The sequence below is a fragment of the Podarcis filfolensis genome, assembly GCF_964270895.1.
Source record: "Podarcis filfolensis genome assembly, chromosome: 6".
Lineage (NCBI taxonomy): Eukaryota > Metazoa > Chordata > Lepidosauria > Squamata > Lacertidae > Podarcis > Podarcis filfolensis.
In genome coordinates, this window is record NC_139609.1 from 12,027,100 (window position 1) to 12,048,264 (window position 21,165).

The 21,165-nt window shown below is 44.0% G+C and overlaps 1 protein-coding gene and 1 long non-coding RNA gene across 4 annotated transcripts; one reads left to right on the top strand and one right to left on the bottom strand.

The window, feature by feature from the left end:
• Positions 1-563: 563 nt before the first annotated feature.
• LOC310765718 (uncharacterized protein) lies at positions 564-1,600 on the top strand. The gene is made up of 3 exons (XM_083621078.1): positions 564-942; positions 1,149-1,330; positions 1,517-1,600. The coding sequence occupies exons 1-3, from the start codon at positions 809-811 to the stop codon at positions 1,579-1,581; spliced, it is 381 nt and encodes a 126-aa protein (XP_083477204.1). The 5' UTR covers positions 564-808; the 3' UTR covers positions 1,582-1,600.
• A 358-nt stretch (positions 1,601-1,958) lies between these two features.
• LOC310765313 lies at positions 1,959-17,461 on the bottom strand. 3 transcript variants are annotated; one of them, XR_014549520.1, is made up of 3 exons: positions 17,378-17,457; positions 9,432-9,550; positions 1,959-2,082 (listed from the first exon to the last, which is right to left on the bottom strand). It is a non-coding gene; the product is annotated as an uncharacterized lncRNA (long non-coding RNA). The 3 variants fall into 3 exon arrangements; XR_014549521.1 differs by lacking the exon at positions 17,378-17,457 and adding an exon at positions 12,797-13,271; XR_014549519.1 differs by lacking the exon at positions 9,432-9,550 and having other exon boundaries at positions 17,378-17,461.
• Between the last annotated feature and the right edge of the window lie 3,704 nt (positions 17,462-21,165).

Consider the following 21,165-nt stretch of genomic DNA (forward strand, 5'->3'; position numbering starts at 1 on the left):
ACTATATATAAATAACACATTAAAGTAGACAAATAATAACTTATGAAAAGGATTAATAAACCTGTTACGCATTGTCTATAAACCCTTATGATAATCACATGTCAGATTTTCTTTTGTGAATGAAATAAAATGGGCTCAAACAGTTTTTAATAACCAAGAATCAAATGTAGAGCTTGGGGTACATTGAAACAAGGCTTAGATCAACTCCCCAGATGTTCAGTGTCCTGGGGTTCAGTGCTTGGTGCTCAGAAACTCATGACAAAGGGGAGCCTGGCACATACAAACTCATAACATTTCACTTCCTTGCAACCTAAAGAAAGCTGTATATTGGCAGAACACACTGGGCAGAAACTGAAAGAAACGGGGATGAGGACGTCTAAGGGTGAGGTCCTGTTCCTGTTCATCGCAATACTTGACAGATTACTACAGGGTGTTGAGAGGGGTTATTTTTAACTCTTAAGTGAGAAACAGCAGCCATAGTCAAGGCCAGAAGTGTTGTCCCTTGGTGACCCCGCCATGTTGAAAAGTGTGTGTGTTTGCAAAAGAAAAACTTTGCACCTTTATACAATATGCATGTGTGCTTGGGCCCAGGATCTTTTGCTTCACCATCCCCACTACGGGCTCCCTGTTGCTACTCAGCTAAAAAAAAAGGGGGGAAAAGTGTCCCCGGAATCATTGAAAAAAATCTGGTAACCATATTCTAAATTAATTAAATAAAACCACTTAACCCACTGAAAGATATATTTGAAAAATAATATTAAGAGGAGTGATGCTCATTGTTAGGCGAGGTAGCTAGAGTGATGATGTCATGTCCTCCATTGTGACATGTTCCCTGCTGAGTGACTTGGCTGAGAACTTTGGGCAGAGCAACTATTTGAATTTAGTCAGTGGATTTGCTGAAAGCGTATTTCTGGAGATAATGAAGGTCCAGTCGTCTTGCTTGTAAGTAGAATCTCTTATTCTCCCCCCTATTTCTTTAGCTATTCCTTAAGATTTAGACACATAGGGAACCAGGTCATGGTTAGATTAATTTTTAAAGATTGTACTCAGGGCCCCTTAGATGCTTTGAGGGAAATGGCTGGCAGTGCAGGGATAGAGAGTATCGAGGAAATAATTCGTTTCGTGACCTTCTTCCTTTTCTTTCCTAGATCCCGCTGTCTGCGAAGGTTGAGAGAGCTGCTGGCCTCCTGTTGCCGTGCCACTAAAATCCATCCCCTGGACTGTATGAGGCAAGAAAGTGTGATCGTGGACGGGAGGAAAATTAAACTAAGAACCATCTATGTGAGGCCGAAGGACCAGGGGATGGATGCCACCAGTGATTCCACCAGTGGTGAGTGTTGATCTTTGTTCACGAAGAACAGGGAGGCCAGAGAGAATCTGGCTGGCTGGGGGGGGGGGGGCGGGAGGCAGCTCCCTGATTTAAGAAGAGTTTAGGGATTGGATGAGGAAGGGAGAATAATGTGGGCCACTTGGAGATCCTTGCAGTAATAATCTTTTCTGTTCTTTTCTCTTCCAGGCAGCGGCAACAGTGAGGCCAGCAGCTCTCTCAACCAAGGCCCAGTTTCCCCCTTCCCCAGTTAATTTTTTTATTATAATAAAGATTTTGCAAATATGCTAGTCTTTGGTCATTTTTTTTTATCCTGGAAAGAAGAGGAAGAAGAAGAAGAAGAAGAAGAAGAAGAAGAAGAAGAAGAAGAAGTCCCAGCGAAAGAAGAATGGATACAAAAACAAGAACGATGGGTGTGGAGACGCGGGGAGGCGGGGGGAGCTGGTTAAAACAGAATAAAATAGCATTTAGGCAATTTCTGAGAGGCAGTTGCACAGATTTGTTATTTTCACCATTATCTGCTTTAAAATTAGCTTTCCTTTTGCCAGCCAATATCAGCTTTGCGAAAATAATCTAGCAGACTGCTTTTCTTGTATTCCGCCCAGGAAATGAAATACTAAACCTCAGAATATTCTCAAAAGATTCAACATGTTTTGCTGGGCATACTGTATACAAAGAACTGAACTTGCATGACCTCCTGTTCCGGAATCTTGGATCTCTTTGAAATAAAGCCTTGGAATAGATTCAGTTTTAAGCTGAAAAGCAAAGATGTTTGTTATTATTTTTCAAAAACAAGACCACTGGCATTTTTTTAAAAAATGCCTTTTAAGTTCTAACATGCAACCAAAGCAAGAAGACTTAACCACATCACTGAAAGCTTTTCCACACTCTTTATATTTTAAGCAGTTGATTCTCTGACATATTCCAGCTAGCAGAAAACGCAAATGATGCTACTGAATTTGTTGTCTCTGATTTTGAAGAATAAAATTTTACACCACCGCACCCCCCTTCCTACGCCCCTGGCTGCAGCCCACGGCTTTCAGCTGTCTGAGAAAAAGGAAAGTCTCCCTCTTCCCCTTCTGCCCCCCCTCAGACTGCTCCTCTTGGTTGTGTGCAGTCATGTCTAGGACACAGACAGAAGAAAAGCAATAGCTTTTATCCAGTTTTACCTTTTGCCTGTCGAGGTCCCCAGGGCCACCCCAAATAACTCACACAGAAATTTTGTTTAAGGTTTTTGGCATAATTTTGGCCGCAACTTTATTAAAATACAAAAAATGTGAGTGGTTGCTTAGGCATTTGTTGCGACTATCTGCCCCCCAGTGGGGGACAGACTGACATTCCGCAAGCCTGCGAAAGTCAGAAAAGGGGAATACATTTGGGGGTAGCGACAGAGCAGGGAACCTGCCCTCAGCCCTCCCCAAATGCAGCCAGGGGCTCTTGCGTGGTCCCAGCCCCTTGACAGGGTTCGGATAAAAGCAATGGTGAGCCTCTGTATTCCTTTAACATTCCAGCAGCATTAGAGGGGCAGGCACAGCCAATCCATGCCCCTCAACCAACCAAACCATAAACCAATGCCTAACCGCAAGCTTACAAGTTGTGACGATTTGCTACGCAGTAGGCAAAAACCAAATGGCCCCAGCCAATCAGCCAGATGGACAAAATTCCTACCTGGCCCCTGCCCCAAAAGCAGACAACCCCATGACAGGCATAGCAAGGTCAATGCGAACAACCCTAAATATAGGGAGGGAGGGACGGGCAATCCAATGCATGGGGCGAAAAGAGGTAGCTCTACACCTCATGCAGGGAGTTTTAGTATTTCTGGCTGTCAATCAACAAATGGCAATATTAACTTCGTCCCAACAACAAGGGAAGCCCAATCACAACAGTGGCCAACGATCAATTAGCCCGCCCCACAACTTTGGAGTGTCCTGTCGGCCCCCACCGCAACACATGGTCTCCATGAAGGAGAACACACTTTGTCGTTAGTCTTAGGTTCCCCCCCAAACCCCCTCCCAGCACCATCTATATTTGGAAGTTGCTTAAGCAACACAAACACCTGCAAAAGCTGTTTTGCCAGGAGCAATGGTGGTAGAGATGAGCAAGCACACAGAGCGCTCTTTACTTTTATTCTCTCTCCCGACCCCCTTTGGCAGTCTGGGCAAAATCTATACATAGCAACAGAGAAGGGAGGTTCATAATTTCTAGATGTGAAGTGGCGTTACAGAAAAATAAAAAGGACTATAAGCAAAAGCACAAAAAAATGTCTCCTGGAAAAGCTTGAAATGCTTTTAAAAGTCTCAATAAATCCAGTAGGACTTTTTCCTGGGTACTAGTGCACAAAATGGCCGCCCCTGTCCGTTAGCTACTACGTGACACAACCATGAACATCACTGTGGGTGCTTCCCTCTTGACCTCAGTGGGATCTGGATTACATCGAAAATCGTATTACAACTAAGTGTGTTACTAAAACAAAATCATTTGGGTGGTTTCCCGAGAAGGGAAATGAACAACTGATGATAGCACTTCCTTCAAAATGTTATGTATACCTCTCCTCCTGCGGTATGAATTATGTGTAACGCTTTATCCACTACTATCCCTTTTTGTAGTGAGTCACTGAAAAGAAAAGAAAAGAAAACTCACCTATGACTTCACATAGCGAGAAAATCCTATTGCAAAAAGAAGGGATATTTTTGTCGTTTCTCCTTAGGCATTTCCTTTAGTTTCCCCAGAAACAAGGATACAATCCAAAGTCAACTAAAGTTGTGGGTTTTTTTGTTTTTTGTTTTAAAAAGTGAGACTGTAATCTGTTTTAAATAGCATTTGAAATACATCCAGGCTGGGATTGAAAATGTGAGCATCAGTTCAAAATATAAAAGTTCAAGCTGAAGATCCCCTACTTATTGGCAAAAATGCACTGGGCATTAATAGTATGCAGGGACGCGGGTGGTGCTGTGGGTTAAACCACAGAGCCTAGGACTTGCTGATCAGAATGTTGGCAGTTCGAATCCCCGCAACGGGGTGAGCTCCCGTTGCTTGGTCCCTGCTCCTGACAACCTAACAGTTTGAAAGCATGTCAAAGTGCAAGTAGATAAATAGGTACCTCTCCGGCGGGAAGGTAAACGGCATTTCCGTGCGCTGCTCTAGTTCTCCAGAAGCGGCTTAGTCATGCTGGCCACATGACCCGGAAGCTGTACGCTGGCTCCCCTGGCCAATAAAGCGAGATGAGCACTGCAACCCCAGAGTCGGCCATGACTGGACCTAATGGTCAGGGGTCCCTTTACTTTTACCTTACTCTTCAGAATCTTAAAGGTTTATTGGAAATAGGCTATCAGCATGGAAGCAAAAAGTTTTTGGGTTTTTTTAACAAGTTCAGCTCCATGTTCAGAATATTTTACTAGGATTTTCACTGATGTGTGCTTCCCTTCTCAGGTACGGTCTACTATGCTTATAGCAAAATCTGGATTGGGGGGGTGTCACGCTTGTGAAAAGAAGTTCCTTAGCTCAGTCCTAACACACTGCTCTTAAGCACCCAGCCTCAGAACCTAGTCTGCACCAAGAGCAGTAGGAGTCCTGGCATCACAGAGAAGCTCAGAGATTATTGGCAAGGGGTCCCCAGTTTAGATCCAGAAAGGGACTCTTCGTTCAAAAAACGGGAGGAGCTCCATTCCACATGCACTGCTGGGCCAATCAGAGGAGTGCTGCAAGCAGCTGTCACCCATTTGGTCCACCAATCCACCGCCACCCCATCCTGCTAGTTCACCTGGTCGGCCAATCATACCTCATTTGGACGTGTCTAAACCGGGAGCTGTCTGTATTGTGTTTCTATAGTAAGGTAAAAGCTAAAGGACCCCTGGACGGTTAAGTCCAGTCCAAGGCGACTATGGGGTTGCAGCACTCATCTCGCTTTCAGGCTGAGGGAGCTGGCATTTGTCCACAGACAGCTTTCCGGGTCCTGTGGCCAGCAGGACTAAACCACTTCTGGCGCAACGGAACACCGTGAAGGAAACCAGAGCGCACGGAAATGCAGTTTACCTTGCCGGCGCAGCAGTACCTATTTATCTACTTGCACTGGCATGCTTTCAAAATTCTAGGTTGGCAGGAGATGAGACAGAGCAATGGGAGCTCAGCCCATCATGGGGATTCGAACCGCTGACCTTTTGATCAGCAAGCCCAAGAGGCTCAGTGGTTTAGACCACAGCGCCATCTTCATTCTATACTGCCTCCTCCTTTAAGGGGTCCATGGCAGTGTATCATACACCACATACCTTAATCTGGTAATGTCTGGTTTACATGATCCTAATTAATCAAAAATAAAATTTGATACAGGTTCATCGTGAAAACACACATTTTGGTATAATTTTTATAAACATTTTAGGGGTGAATTTTAAAAAAACTGCAGTCTGTGACAAAGCTGTTAGTCAGCCATACCACAAGGTGGCGGCCCTGAGGCCCGTTAACCTCTGTATAGAATTTGACATTGTTCTTAAGCAACCCTTTCATGCAAGCAAGAGCATTACATACAGACCGTGCTTTGGTCGCTTGGTACAAGGAAAGTATTTTGTGCCAAGAACAGGGAGTTAAGATAAGGCCCCACCAAAAACATTCCAAAGAGGGTGATGAGATCTTTCCTTTGGTTTATGTTTGGTTTGATCAGTTGTTGGATTCAGCAAATTTACAGAGCAATCGTTTGCCTCAACTTAGGGGTGTGAATATCCAAGGAATTATGCGAGGTCTGCGTATTTATCATTGCAACCACAAGGGTTGATAATGCAATCGGAGAAGTCTTCACACACAGTCACCAAGGAAAATTTTGGGATAAACTTATCACTATAATTGATGCTGTTATCACTGAACATTGGACGAATGAGCAGCAAGTTTGGGTGAGCCCCTCTTTCATCCTTATAGGTAAAGGTAAACGGACCCCTGACCATTAGGTTCAGTCATGGTCGACTCTGGGGTTGCGGCGCTCATCTCGCTTTATTGGCTGAGGGAGCCGGCATACAGCTTCCGGGTCATGTGGCCAGCATGACTAAGCCACTTCTGGCGAACCAAAGCAGCACATGGAAACGCCGTTTACCTTCCCGCCGGAGTGGTACCTATTTATCTACTTCCACTTTGACGCGCTTTCGAACTGCTAGGTTGGCAGGAGCAGGGACCGAGCAACGGGAGCTCACCCCGTCACGGGGATTTGAACCGGCAACCTTCTGATCGGCAAGTCCTAGGCTCTGTGGTTTAACCCACAGTGCCACCCGCGTCCCTTTTCATCCTTATACATCAACGTAATAGATGGGAGCATCCCTGAACAAGCTTTGCTGCTCCAATTCTATTCCCTATTCCCTTATAAGCAGTGCTGATGAAAGGTTTTTTTAAGGCACATATGAATTTCTTTGCATGTGGTAAGTTTCACACACACACACACCCGCCATTGGGCCAAAATGTGACACACTATCCCAGCTCAGAGCTGCAAATTTAAGCAAATAAAAATGTGATTTAGTAAAAGCCACCATCTTTTGGATAACCAGTATAGAATTTGTCATCTTAAAGAGTCTAAAATGTCCACAAATATGAGTAAGTCGGGTCTGATGGCCCAATATTAGGCAGTGATGAATGCGTCCTCTCAGATCAGCTGTTTGTAACAAATGAACTGCCCAAGTATGTACACATTACTGACTTAAAGTGCAGCTAGGTTGTCCTCTCACCTTCCAGTTTTTGATCAAAGCTGGTTTGTGGAGAGGGCAAACTCTCAAAGCATAGCTTTTTGTAAAAAGTAACAGGATAGATAAAGAATAGATGTAAGATTGGTGTGTGTACTTCTTCCCAAACTTGCGGAAGGAGCACCTTGGATGCAGAGTAAGTAAACAACCTCACTTTTTTATTTGTTTGCCTATATAGTTTTTGTGAGGGACTCAGGTGGCGCTGTGGGTTAAACCACAGAGCCTAGGACTCGCCAATCAAAAGGTTGGCGGTTCAATTCCCTGTGATGGAGTGAACTCCCATTGCTCAGTCCCAGCTCCAGCCAACCTAGCAGTTCGAAAGCACGCCAGTGCAAATAGATAAATAGGTACTGCTCTGGCAGGAAGGTAAACGGTGTTTCCGTGCGCTGCTCTGGTTCGTCAGAAGCGGCTTAGTCATGCTGGTCACATGACCTGGAAGCTGTATGCTGGCTCCCTCAGCCAATAAAGAGAGATGAGCGCCGCAACCCCAGAGTCGGCCACGACTGGATCTAATGATCCCTTTACCCCTTTACCTTACTTTAGTTTTTGTGTGCTGTCTTTTTACATTTTTATTATAGCTAGGGGCCTTAAAAGTAAGCAGCCCAGGCATCTCGGGACCTCAGAAAGGGTCCGCATGTAAGTGCACTTGGAACTGCATGTTACCGTATTTTTCGTCCCATAGGATGCTCCGTCCCATAGGACGCACCTACTTTTTTGGGGGGAAAATAAAGGAAATTTTTTTCCGCTTTATTTCCCCCCAAAAAAGCAGGTCGGGGAAACCGAACCAGGTAGAGGAACAGCGGGATGGCGGCGCGGCGCATCCCTGCTGTCCCCCGAGCTTGTGGGGCTGGCCAATGTCTGCCCAGCGTGAGGGGCGCTCTGATTCAGGGCGCCCCGCCCGCCCGGCGGCAGGCTGCTATCTGCAGCGTGGGGAGCCCTGCGGGGAACTCCTGCAGGGCTCCCCACGCTGCGGATGTGTTTCCGAATCGCTGGGCGCCCTGAAAGCAGAGCGTCCGACGCTCCGAGAAGCAGGCTGCTATCCGCAGCCTAGACATCCCTGCGGGACCTCCCACAGGGCTGCCTAGGCTGCGGATGTATTCCCGAAGCGCCGGGCGCTCTGCTTTCAGGGCGCCCGACGCTCCGGGAAGCAGGCTGCTATCCGCAGCCTAGACATCCCTGCGGGAACTCCCGCAGGGCTGCCTAGGCTGCGGATGTCTTCCTGAAGCCTGGAGAGTGAGAGGGGTCGGTGCGCACCGACCCCTCTCGCTCTCCAAGCTTCAGCGAAAGCCTGCATTCGCCCCATAGGATGCACCCAGATTTCCCCTTCATTTTTGGAGGGGAAAAAGTGTGTCCTATAGGGCGAAAAATACGGTAATAATAATTCAGAGCATCTCTGTGCCAAGTGTTCTTCCACCCCATAGATAATGGGTGATGAAGCTTAGCCATGCCCTGATATCTGTTATGACAGAATATGGATAAGATGTATTAAATGGCACAGGGAGAACTTAGCACCAGGCTGCCATTTTCAGTGGCCGTTGTGTGCTTATCATGATGTGTAGTTTTTTTGGGGAATTATAGGGACAGAACTACCTAAATTTTATAGAAACTACCTAAACCACCTAAATTTTATAGAAATTTATTTATGTATGCTATAAATTTATGTAGGCTATAGCAGCAAGAATGTTACTTGCCCTAAAATGTAAAGAAGCAGAAGTCCCAGTAGAGGAAGAATAGATACAAAAACTTACAGAATATGCAGTAATGGCGAAATTTACCGGAAGAATAAGAAATCAAGATAACAAACTTCTTATAAAAGATTGGAAATAGTTTATTGAATATTTGCAGATCAATTGGAAACAGATTAAAATATTTGCAGGATTATTGTAATAACCTGCAGTTTTATTTAGAGTAGATAATCAAATGAGTAAGTTAAATGAATTAGGACATGTAGAAGATATTAAAAAAATAAATTTAAGGAACCGCAGAAAGGGGGGGGGGAGGAAGTCAATTTTTGAAATGTTAGATTGATTGTAAAACTAATGAAAATGTATACAATTGAAAAATATAAATATTCTTTTTTTAAAAAAATAATGATGTGTGAATCTGTCCTCAGTCAACACTTTTCTAAACTAAAAGAAATACCCTTGGTCTTTCCTAGAGACCTAAATCTTGTTCCTCTTCACTCAATAGCCACCATACCCCACCAGCTTGTTTAGGCGTTTCTTGAACTGTGGTAACCAGAAGGAAATATAGTTATGCTGCAAATATCTGATAAGTGCTAAGGTCACTGGTAGGATTACTTCCTATGTCTCTTGAAATTCCCCTAGTCATGCCACCCAGAGTATTATTCATGGCTTTTGCAATGGCACCAAAGTGCTGACTCAACTTACCATAATGCATGACTCTCACGGTTTTTTCTGCCTTCTAGATGCTCAGTTGAATACCCTAGCAGTCCCTTAGTGCATGATTTTGTGCTTCTCTTTGATGGTGTACCGTTTCATAGTAAAATCTAAGTATAAAACCAGAACAATAGCAAAATAATAATGATGATTTAATAAAATTAGAAAATAAAATGATGATTAAGATAATAATAGCAGCGACCAAGTACAGTGGTATCTCGGGTTACAGACGCTTCAGGTTACAGACTCCGCAAACTCAGAAATAGTACCTCAGGTTAAGAACTTTGCTTCAGAATGAGAACAGAAATCGCACGTTGGCGGCGCGATGGCAGCGGGAGGCCCCATTAGCTAAAGTGGTACCTCAGGTTAAGAACAGTTTCAGGTTAAGAATGGACCTCCAGAACGAATTAAGTTCTTAACCGGAGGTACCACTATAGTCCAAATGTGCTCTAAACTGAAATGTATTGATGATTAAAAAATGAAATGATACTATATAGAGTCATTTCTGGTGTCTGTAACAAACCACCCTGCGCTGATTCCTATTAAATTTTAAGGTAAAGGTAAAGGGACCCCTGACCATTAGGTTCAGTCGTGACTGACTCTGGGGTTGCGGCGCTCATCTCGCTTTATTGGCCGAGGGAGCCGGTGTACAGCTTCCGGGTCATGTGGCCAGCATGACTAAGCCGCTTCTGGCAAACCAGAGCAGTGCACAGAAACACCGTTTACCTTCCCGCTGGACCAGTACCTATTTATCTACTTGCACTTTGACGTGCTTTCGAACTGCTAGGTTGGCAGGAGCTGGGACTGTCGCGGGGATTCGAACCACCAACCTTCTGATCGGCAAGTCCTAGGCTCTGTGGTTTAACCCACAGCGCCACCTGCGCCCCCTAAATTTTAGAGACCCCTTAAACCTTGCTCATGTCCTTTTCCTTTCAAATGAAAGCTTTCTGGAGGTACGAATTTTTTTAAAAAAATACTGAGTGGTTTAATACATCTGCATTTTAATCGCTCCATCAGTTTAAGAGACCCATTGTGTTGTTAAATGGGTTTGTACTGTGTTGGTGTCTTGTAGACACAGTGTTTCATTCCTCCCATACTCCACACCTTCACTGTAATGAGATTCAACTGCCCCCAATGTTATTTTAATTAAACCCTCCAAATTAATCAATTGATTAATTAACAAAATGAAACCTATGTCCGTGTTGGTGGTGAGAATTGAGGCACTACAGAACAAACAGCAGCTTGACTGCAGGATACTATTACATGCAGTGTGATGCGACATATATGTGAAATGTTTTTACGGCCCTCTGTGGTCAATTTTAGGGTCTAAAAAGCATACAAGGGTAAGTCAATTTCATGTTTGAGTGTGTGTATCTTCTGCTGCTGACTTGGATCTTGAACATTCTTGGTTACTCTCTCCCCCCCCCCCCTTTCCTTCAAAGCAAATTGAATTCTTAGCAAAGGGAAAGGAAGACCAAGACATCCATGATGGAAAAACTGACGGCTGTTGCGCGTCAAGGTCCCCAAGACACCCCAAATAAAAACACAATGACACTTAATTTTTGTTTAAGGTTTTTGGCATAATTTTGGCCACAACTTTATTAAAATTACAGCAATGTGAGTCGTTGCTTAGGCATTGGTAGCACTAACTGACCCCGCACGGGGACAGCTCTGACATTCGCACCCCCTGCGAAGTCAGAAAGGGTACGTCACCTGGGGAGAGAGACGGGACTGGGAACCATGCCTCACCTCTCCCCAGAATGCTCCCAGGGGTTCTTGCGTGGCCCTAGCCCCTTGCCAGGGGGTTTCGGACAAAAGCATGGTGAACCCCTGGGTTCCTTTAATGGAAAACCCTTGCAGCAGCAGCATTTTGGAGGGGCAGGCACAGCCAAATCCATACCCCTCCACCAACCAATTCCCAAACCAATGTCTAATGGCAACCTTACAAGTTGTGACAATTTGCTACGTAGTAGGCAAAAACCAAATGGCACCAGCCAATCAGCCAAATGGACAAAGTTCCTACCGGGCCCCTGCCCCAAAGCAGACGACCCCATGACAGGCATAGCAAGGTCAAGCAAACAGCCTAACATTAGGGAAGCGAGGGCGGATGATCCAAAACACGCAGCGAAAAGAGGAAGTTTGTCGCTGTGTGCAATGTATTTAACAAATAGGGCTGTCAATCACTAAATGGCAACATATGACTTTCCCCAGTAACAGCCCGCCCCTGCTTAAAAGATGGCCAAACCTTTTGCCTAGCAACAATGAGATGTCTCGTCAGCCCCCACCGCAACACATGCTCTCCATGAGGGAGAACACGCTTTACATAACCACTTCCTCCCTCCCTTTTACTACAATCATGTGCCTAATTATTTCCTTTACCTAAGATAGTTAAGCAAAAGGGCTGCAATTCGGCAAATGCTAACATTCTTGAATATGGTATGCAAGAAAATGGAAGAAACAGTAGGCCGAAAATCTGCTTAACCCTATTTTTATCCTCTTAAATGTGAATGGAGATTAAATATGAACGGACATCAAGATTTATTGATCTATTAAGTTTCTATCCTATACAATGACAAACCTAGACAGCATCTTAAAAAGTAGAGACATCACCTTGCCAACAAAGGTCCATATAGTAAAAGCTATGGTTTTCCCAGTAGTGATGTATGGAAGTGGAAGCTGGACCATAAAGAAAGCTGATCGCCGAAAAATTGATGCTTTTGAATTATGGTGCTGGAGGAGACTCTTGAGAGTCCCATGGACTGCAAGAAGATCAAACCTCTTCATTCTTAAGGAAATCAGCCCTGAGTGCTCACTGGAAGGACAGATCCTGAAGCTGAGGCTCCAATACCTTGGCCACCTCATGAGAAGAGAAGACTCCCTGGAAAAGACCCTGATCTTGGGAAAGATGGAGGGCACAAGGAGAAGGGGACGACAGAGGACGAGATGGTTGGATAGTGTTGTCGAAGCTACCAGCATGAGTTTGACCAAACTGCGGGAGGCAGTGGAAGGAGTGTCTGGCGTGCTCTGGTCCATGGGGTCATGAAGAGTTGGACACGACTAAACGACTAAACAACAACAATCCTGTACATGATCCCCCCCCCCCATTTTATCCTCACGGCTGTGTGTCAGGCTGAGAAACAGTGACACTCCCAAGGTTGCCCTGTAGGGTTCCTGCTTGCAGACAAGAAAGGGCTACAGAAAGTAATTCTGTATTCGGCCCAAAGGCAGCAAAGGGCCAGACTTTGAGCTCCATTTTTTATTTTAAAAATGTAAGTTTCCAGCTCCTATAGAACAAAAATTATGCAGCAAAATGTGTTGGCACCATTTGATGGAATTGCTTTATGAAATATGAGCACCTTTCAGTGTGTTTAGCCAACGATTAATGTCGCAGGTATGATTGATGAGTTCTATGGAAAAATTTAGATTTGCACACATTTCAGGGATGGTAATGTCCTTGAAGTCCCTTCTCTAGACAATCAGTGTAGAGGACCTGCTTCATTTTTCATCTGTTTGGGTCTTCCTTGCTGCATGTGTTTTCTCTAGACTTGGAGTGGAGAAAGAACTGCCTGATTTACTTTGAAGGGACTTTGTGGCTCATTCTGAAGCTGTTGTTTGTTTTGTTTTTCTGTTCCCTGTTAGAGATGTGATCATTGCCCAGAGAAAATAAATCAAGCAATCCAAGGTTTTGTTGTCCAGTATACAACCTACAGGGACAGCGGGTGGCGCTGTGGTCTAAACCAGAGAGCCTAGGGCTTGCTGATCAGAAGGTTGGCAGTTCGAATCCCCGTGACGGAGTGAGCTCCTGTTGTTCGGTCCCAGCTCCTGCCCACCTAGCAGTTAGAAAGCACATCAAAGTACAAATTGATAAATAGGTACCGCTCCAGCGGGAAGGTAAACGGCGTTTCCGTGCGCTGCTCTGGTTCGCCAGAAGCGGCCTAGTCATGCTGGCCACATGACCCGGAAGCTGTACGCCGGCTCCCTCAGCCAATAAAGCGAGATGAGCGCCGCAACCCCAGAGTCAGCAAGCAGGAAGGGATATCCACATTATTTGTTGTGCTTTCTATAACACTTCCCCTTTATCTGAACCACGATTCTTGTGCAGCATGCAGCCACCCACAAAAACCACAATTTGGAACAACATGTTCATGTAAAACAAAGTGTTTGTTCTGCTCCATTAAAGCACTGCCAATGTGAAGGGAGATCCAGTGTTTTGGTTCCTCGTTAGAGGAAACGAAACATGTGTACTGTGTAGATCTTTCTTTTTTAAAAAAACATCCTTCCTCCAAATAGCTCAGGTCAGCAGGTTTTTGGGTGTCTTTTACAGAAACAAACCTTTCCATGACTGACTGCTATTTTATAATGTTTTGTGTGGCCATTGTCGCTCACCCAGACGTTAGGTGCTTTTTAAAAAAATCCCCAGTTATGCATTTGAGGTGGTGGGTGGGGAGGTAGCAGTTGACTTTCCAGGCAGGTCTGTGTCATTCCTGTGCAGCGAGAGTTTATTCTGAATAGATCCGTCACTACCTGCAAACTGATTCTGTGCATTTTTACTCAGAAGTAAGTCCCGGTTTGTTCAAAGGTGCTGACTCCACGAAGAGAGCGATCTTATCCTAACAGGACCAGGAGGGAGCTGCTGGAATGAACGGCCAAACCAGGGGAGAAGTGAGGGCAGAGCAGATTTCTTGTGCATTCCTGAATTTTTTTCACAGGCTTTTGTTTGCTTCTTTTAATCGTTATTCTCCAATTGTTTGTCATGGGGGGGGAGAATGATATTTTCTATGGAAATTTCTGGTCGCCTGGCATGCCACCCGTCAGTTTTTCTTTTTCTTTTTGCTTAGGAAGGCTTTCTTGAAGGTGTAACGCAGAAATTTATGAAATATCAGCTTTATATCAGCTGAAATTGGGTTTTGTTTTTGCTTTTTAAGTTTGTAGAATTTGTAGAATTGATTTTATTGACTCCCAGTACGTTTCCGAGCACAATTCAAAGTGTTGGTGCTGACCTTTAAAGCCCTAAACGGCCTTGTCCCAGTATACCTGAAGGAGCGTCTCCACACTCATCGTTCTGTCTGGATACTGAGGTCCAGCTCCGAGGGCCTCCTGGCGGTTCCCTCGCTGCGAGAAGTGAAGCTACAGGGAACCAGGCAGAGGGCCTTCTCGGTAGTGGCACCTGCCCTGTGGAATGCCCTCCCATCAGATGTCAAAGAAATAAACAACTATCTGACGTTTAGAAGACAACTGAAGGCAGCCCTGTTGAGGGAAGTTTTTAATGTCTGATGTTTTAATGTATTTTTTATCTTTTGTTAGAAGCCGCCATAAATGGCTTGGGAAACCCAGCCAGATGGGAGGGGTATAAATAAGTTGTTGTTGTTGTTCATTGTTTTTAGAACTTGTGTTCTGTACTCAGAAACAAACTGGGAAACAGCACAGGTAATAAAGAATCACTGTTGTTTATATCCTGAGCTTAGTTTCAGAAAGTTGCTGCATCCAGCTGAAGTTTCATAAATTCAGCCCTCCCTCTCGGTGCATTGCGTGGACAGGCGGAGTCCCCAGATCCCGCGCGGTCCCCCCGTCATGTGGAATAACGACTCAAGACAACGTGCTATGGGATTAAATTGGCCACAACTTTATTAAATTTCAAATGTGGGTAGACCTTGGCTCAGGCATTGGGCGTTCTCCCTCCCCAGTCCCTCGCTGGGGACCTAGGGAGCATCAGGGTTATCCAGTGTGTGTGTGGGGGATGGGCCGGCTCTGGAGAACATATGTTCAAGCAGAGATAGCCGCCCTCGTTACGCCGCCACCGCAGGGGAGAGCAATGACGACCTTTCGGCGTACGGTCAAAGCCTCCCTTCAGAAAACCCCTTTAATGGGGAACCCTGGTATCGCCGCCGCAAAGAGGAAGATGGACAAAAGGATTCCGCCCAAGGCCTGATACCGCCAAAGTTGTGACGTTTTGCTACGGGAAAGGCGAAACCTGCCAATGCAGGGAAATTCCTTTCCGGCCCTTTAACAGCGACCTTAACGTAGCAGCGCCCGCATACCTGTGAAGAAAAGTTAACCTGCAACACCTGTGAAGAAAAGTTAACCTGCAAAATAAGACATTAACTGAGGGTGGGTAGGGTGGGAGAAGCTCTGGAGCCTAGTGAGGATTCCCAGGTAAGATCCTCCCTCTATTGTGTGGGCAGGTAATCCCTCCCCTACCTGGCCTGGTCTCCTTGGCAACGCTTCCCCCAGGTGGGATTGGACAATTGACTGAGGTAGGCGGAGACCTCCAGGTATCCCACCTGAGGGAAGGCAAAGCCAAGCCTATGCTGATGGAGCCGCTCCAGATCTAGGGGCTGCACGCGTCCACGCAAAGGGCGCCCCCCGTTTTAAGCGGGGAGCGGTCATTGCAGCAATCAGGTTACCAGAGCATGCAAGAAAACAGCCAAACCTCTGAATGTGAATTTGCACTTATTAAGCATTCGTTTTGATTTGTTTGTGCAATGTATTCAGGGAGGTTGTACAACACTGACTCTTGACTGGGCTTTCCTTCTGATTTATTTCCAAGGGTATTATAAGATGTTGAAACAGGCAGTTGTTATTCCACACTTCCCAGTGCATTTCCAAAAAGGCCTATTTGTTTTGAAAATGGGTTTGTTGCGCAAAAGCACCAAAACCACTTCAACTGCATGACCTGAATTTGTTTGTGCTTGAATCCCACCTGCAAAATAGCAACAGCATATCTGACTGGACCTTTAACTTGTCATGAACATCTTTGTCTTATCAGGATGGTAGCAATCTTCTCCATTCAGTTCACGATTGATCTCTGGCAGGTCATTCACCCACACAATTGCACAATTGCATAACCTCAGGCTATCCCGAGGCTAAAGAAAAGGCAAAATGAAACTGGGTGTCATCAGACAGAGATGACGGCATGCTCCAAAACTTTGAAGTATGGATAAAAAAGACAGAGGAGTGGAAACCACTTGTGGTAGCCCCAAAATGGAGAACGAGCGAGGTCCCAACTAAAGAAGAATAGCAACTTAAGCTGACGGAATAGGCTCAACTTGCAGACTTAACATACAGAATAAGAGAACAAGAAGAACGTTATGTTTAGAGAAGACTGGAAAATGTTTCTTGAATATATGGGGGGAAATTGTGTACACTTGAAAACGTTGGCAGCATTAAGATAAATTCAACATTGTAAATAAGTTTTGATGAATGTAATAATGGATTACTGAATGGTGTAGTTTATGTAAAAATATGCAGGGATTTATGATATGCAAAATGAACCATGGAAAGAGAAGAAAGAAAATCATTATCATTGATATTTTATGGATGTTTAAATGAGTATTTTAAGTTGTAAAACAGAAAATTTTATATATATATATAATTATTTTCTGTTTTACAATTTAGAATACTCATTTAAACATCCTTAAAATATCAATGATTTCCTTGATTCTAAATTCTAAAACATAAAATTATATATATACTATATATGTGTGTGTGTGTGTGTGTGTGTGTGTATCTATCTATCTATCTATCTATCTATCTATCTATCTATCTATCATCTATCTATATTCTGTTTTACCATTTAGAATACTCATTTAAACATATTGTGTGTGTGTGAACCCACTTGTGGTGGAACTATATTGCCTATTTGCAATGTAGCAAGCAAGTTCTTGTCTTCTACTACCTCCAAAGTTGAAACTAAGAGGGTTACTGTATGTGGGTTTGAGACTACCTGGTTAAACTAGTTTCATTTTACAGTGGGTGATGTTCCATCTCACTGCGAAAGAATTGAAAGCCACACATGACTCTGATTAGATTTGTCTGTCATACATGACCCGTTCCCTTGGAATTTTAAGTACTTGTTGCTTATTGTTCAAGAAAGCTGATAGTGGTTGGCTGCATGTTAGAGATTCAAATAGGACAGAAGAGATAGAAGGAACACTCACCTCTGTATAAGGGAAAGCCACAATAGCAGTCCATTGCCTAATTTTGCTTTGGGTCTTCTGCTTACATCACTCTCTGTTTTGTGACAAAGGAGTAAACAAAGGAACATCATCATGAGTTGTCATTGAATAAAAGGTCAAAGGAAGGCTGGAAACACTAACCATTTAAGGTCACACTGATTTATATTTTTAGTAACCACCAAATTCAAAACTCTTTTTTTTTAAACCAAGATTCTAGAATTCAAAGGATCTCACAACTTTGAAATTTGCCTAATTTTCAAACATGAAATGTAAATGGAGGATTTTACCTCAATATTAGGAATTTGATTTTTGATTGGTCATTATGGTTTGTTTGTTTTTTTATTTTGGCTAGTATCAAATGAAAAATGCCATAACAGAAGGCAGCCGTGTTTAAGGAAGTTTTAAAATGTTTGATATTTTATCACTTTTTTATTCTATTGGGAGCCACCCAGAATGGCTGGGGAAACACAGCCAGATGGGCAGGGTATAAATAAATATATTTATATTATATTATATTATATTATTATATTATATTATATTATTATATTGGGCTTTAAATGCTGTTGCATGGAAACAATCAAATGATGTGCACTGCTAAATACTATTTGATGCCAGCTTATCTGCCCTTAAATACTAAATACCATTCCATGCCAACTGATAAATAAATAAAAGTAGTGAAGGCTCAGAGTACTTGATATAAAAATCTGTGATAGTGAATTAGGAGGGGAAATTCACCTCAGCTCTTCTCCTGAAGTATATGAGCCAAGCAAGAAGTGTGTGCTTTTATAGTGAAATAGGCTGGCTACTTTTATATCAGACTAGTGGGGAGTGCCTGGCACTGCCCAGAATTTGTAGAAACTAAAAAAGGGGAAAAAAATGTGATTTTTTTTCAATAGTGCAATTTGTTATCTTGGACCTGCGACACCAAAAATGGATGAAGCCATTCCAAAGTCACATTTCGGTCTGCTATCTTGAATCACAATGGTACCCGGCACCCAAACCTCGATGAAAACAACCATTCCGACCCCAGGAAACCTCAAGCTGAGTTTGGAAACGCTATCTCAAGAGGCAGTCAAACCTACTGTGTGCCAATAAAGTCACACCAAAGTTGCATTTCAGAGTACCATCTGGATTCAAACTGGCACCCAGCGTCTGAGTGGGGGCAAAGTCTGCTGCCCCACCTTGGGAACTCTTGTGGTGAGCTGTTTTTTTTAATCTTATCTCAAGAGATGGTTGAACCTATGCAAAACAAAAAAACCAAGCCAAGTTATGCCAAAGTCTGGCATTCCAATCCAAAAAGAGATTTCTCTCTTTCTCTGTATCCTCAGAGAAGGAAATCTGATGTTGTCTATAGGATGCCCTCCTAGGGACCATAAGGTAAAAAGATAAAGGTAAAGGACCCCTGGATGGTTAAGTCCAGTCAAAGGCAACTATGGGGTTGCGGCGCTCATCTCGCTTTCAGGCTGAGGGAGCCGGTGTTTGTCCACAGACAGTTTTCTAGGTCATGTGGCCAGCAGGACTAAACTGCTTCTGGTTCAGAGAGGACCATGACAAGTGCCAGAGCGTCTGGAAACGCCGTTTACCTTCCCACCACAGCAATACCTATTTATCTACTTGCACTGGCGTGCTTTCGAACTGCTAGGTTGGCAGGAGCAGGGACAGAGCAATGGGAGCTCACTCCGTTGAGGGGATTTGAACTGCAGACCTTCCGATCGGCAAGCCCAAGAGGCTCCGTGGTTTAGACCACAGAGCCATAAGATAATAATAATAATAATAATAATTTTTATTTATACCCTGCCCTCCCCAGCCAAGGCTGGGCTCAGAGCAGCTTACAAGCAATAATAAAAACAAGTTGGCAGGTTAATAGTTAATTTCTGTATGCTGTATTATTGCTTCCAAAAACAACATAGGCAGACAAAATCATAATGAAAAGCATATATAAATGGAAGTGTCAGTCCTGCCAGTAACTATGTAATAGTCAAATTTCCTGGGATAGTATTACAGTAATGGTTTTCAGTTGATATCTCCTCCCTCCCCATATTAACATAATTTTCCTGCTGATATAAAATGTGACCAATTTTGCTGCTGCGATGTGTGAAATATGTCAACCATTTGCTTGTTGATCTCATTTGTGTCTTTAGATGTAATAAAAAAAAAAAACAGCTCCCATTCCAGCAGCAGCTGGAGCTGTAATTAGTGTATTCCAAATCTCCCTGAACACGGTTGTAAAGTAATCCATAAATAGCAAGGCTGGTGATTATATCTTTATTAGAAATGCCTCCAGAGAATTTGTTGAATCTGGCAAGGCACGTCCAAGGAATGCAAAATAAACAAAGCAAAAAACAAAATACTACTGCACCAATAAAAATGGCCTGACTGATTTGCTCTAATTGCTTTCATAGAAGCCAATTTTTTTTGAACGCAGGTGGCGCTGTGGGTAAAACCTCAGCGCCTAGGACTTGCCGATCGTATGGTCGGCGGTTCGAATCCCCGCGGCGGGGTGAGCTCCCATCGTTCGGTCCCAGCTCCTAGCAGTTCGAAAGCACCCCTAAGTGCAAGTAGATAAATAGGTACCGCTTTATAGCGGGAAGGTAAACGGCGTTTCCGTGTGCTGCGCTGGTGCTGGCTCGCCAGAGCAGCTTCGTCATGCTGGCCACGTGACCCAGAAGTGTCTCCGGACAGCGCTGGCCCCCGGCCTCTTAAATGAGATGGGCGCACAACCCTAGAGTCGGACACGACTGGCCCGTACGGGCAGGGGTACCTTTACCTTTACCTTTAGGAAGTATTATTAGAACACCTCAAGGAAGGAATGCTTTTTACTCACACCTATTTTTTATGGCCAAGACCCAAACCTGCTTCAGTTTCACTTCTTTATATTCTCTTTGGGTTATCATTTATCAATATCCAGTCAATATTAAACATTCCAAACTCGGTTGCGTTTCAAAGATATCAGCTTTGCGTGGATGATGCTAATGGTTAGAGTTAGAGTTGCAAACTTTGAAGAATTTAGATGACAATCCTAAAGTTTGCTGTGGTGTGTGTGTGTGTGTGTCTGTGTGTGTTAAAGCAATTTCACCCATCACTGCCAGTACCCTGCTGGGCGCTAAACAGGTGAAGGAATGCTCTTGCTTTCTTCCATCTTTCTCTCGCTTTCTAAAAACACAATTTTCCTACCATTGTTCCCAAACCGAATGAAACAAACAGATGTCAGGGGCTGGACTGAGGAGAAATGGTGGCAACCGGCCAGTGCCGGATTTAGGTATAAGCTAAACAAGCTATAGCTTAGGGCCCCTTCTCTTGGGTCCCCCAAATTTTTTTAAAGAAAAAATAACATTTCCAAACTATAAGATGAAAAACAAATAAAATAAAACCTACAAATAGCAACAGTGTTTTGTGTTGTGTAGGTTCCCATTTGTTATGTGTGAATGGCTTTAGATACCTATCAGGAACATAAATTACCATATAGCAAAATTCAACACAAAAAACAGCGACAATTTGTCGTTGACAAAGGACAGCTGGAGATATAAAAGGACCCATTACCTTCACTAGCTTAGGGCATCATCAAACCTAAATCCGGCCCTGGAACCGGCCCCCTTCTTCCTGCACCTTCCAGAGAAGAGGAGGACAGTATAGATTTAGAATAGTGGTTTGCAAAAGGTAATAGTCCAGGGGCTGCAGAGGGGAGAAACCGGAAAATATTGGGAGGGGAAGAAGCACTGGGGAGAGACAGCTAACAGTGTCTCTTGAAAGCATTCTTGAACACCCTCCCT

What these genes read in the sequence shown, in the direction of transcription:
- LOC310765718 (XM_083621078.1), top strand. Translation starts at nt 809, where the DNA reads ATGTCCTCCATTGTGACATGTTCCCTGCTGAGTGACTTGGCTGAGAAC. An exon ending in AAGGTCCAGTCGTCTTGCTT is followed by an intron (nt 943 to 1,148) that starts GTAAGTAGAATC and finishes TTTCTTTCCTAG; the next exon opens with ATCCCGCTGTCTGCGAAGGT. An exon ending in CACCAGTGATTCCACCAGTG is followed by an intron (nt 1,331 to 1,516) that starts GTGAGTGTTGAT and finishes TTTCTCTTCCAG; the next exon opens with GCAGCGGCAACAGTGAGGCC.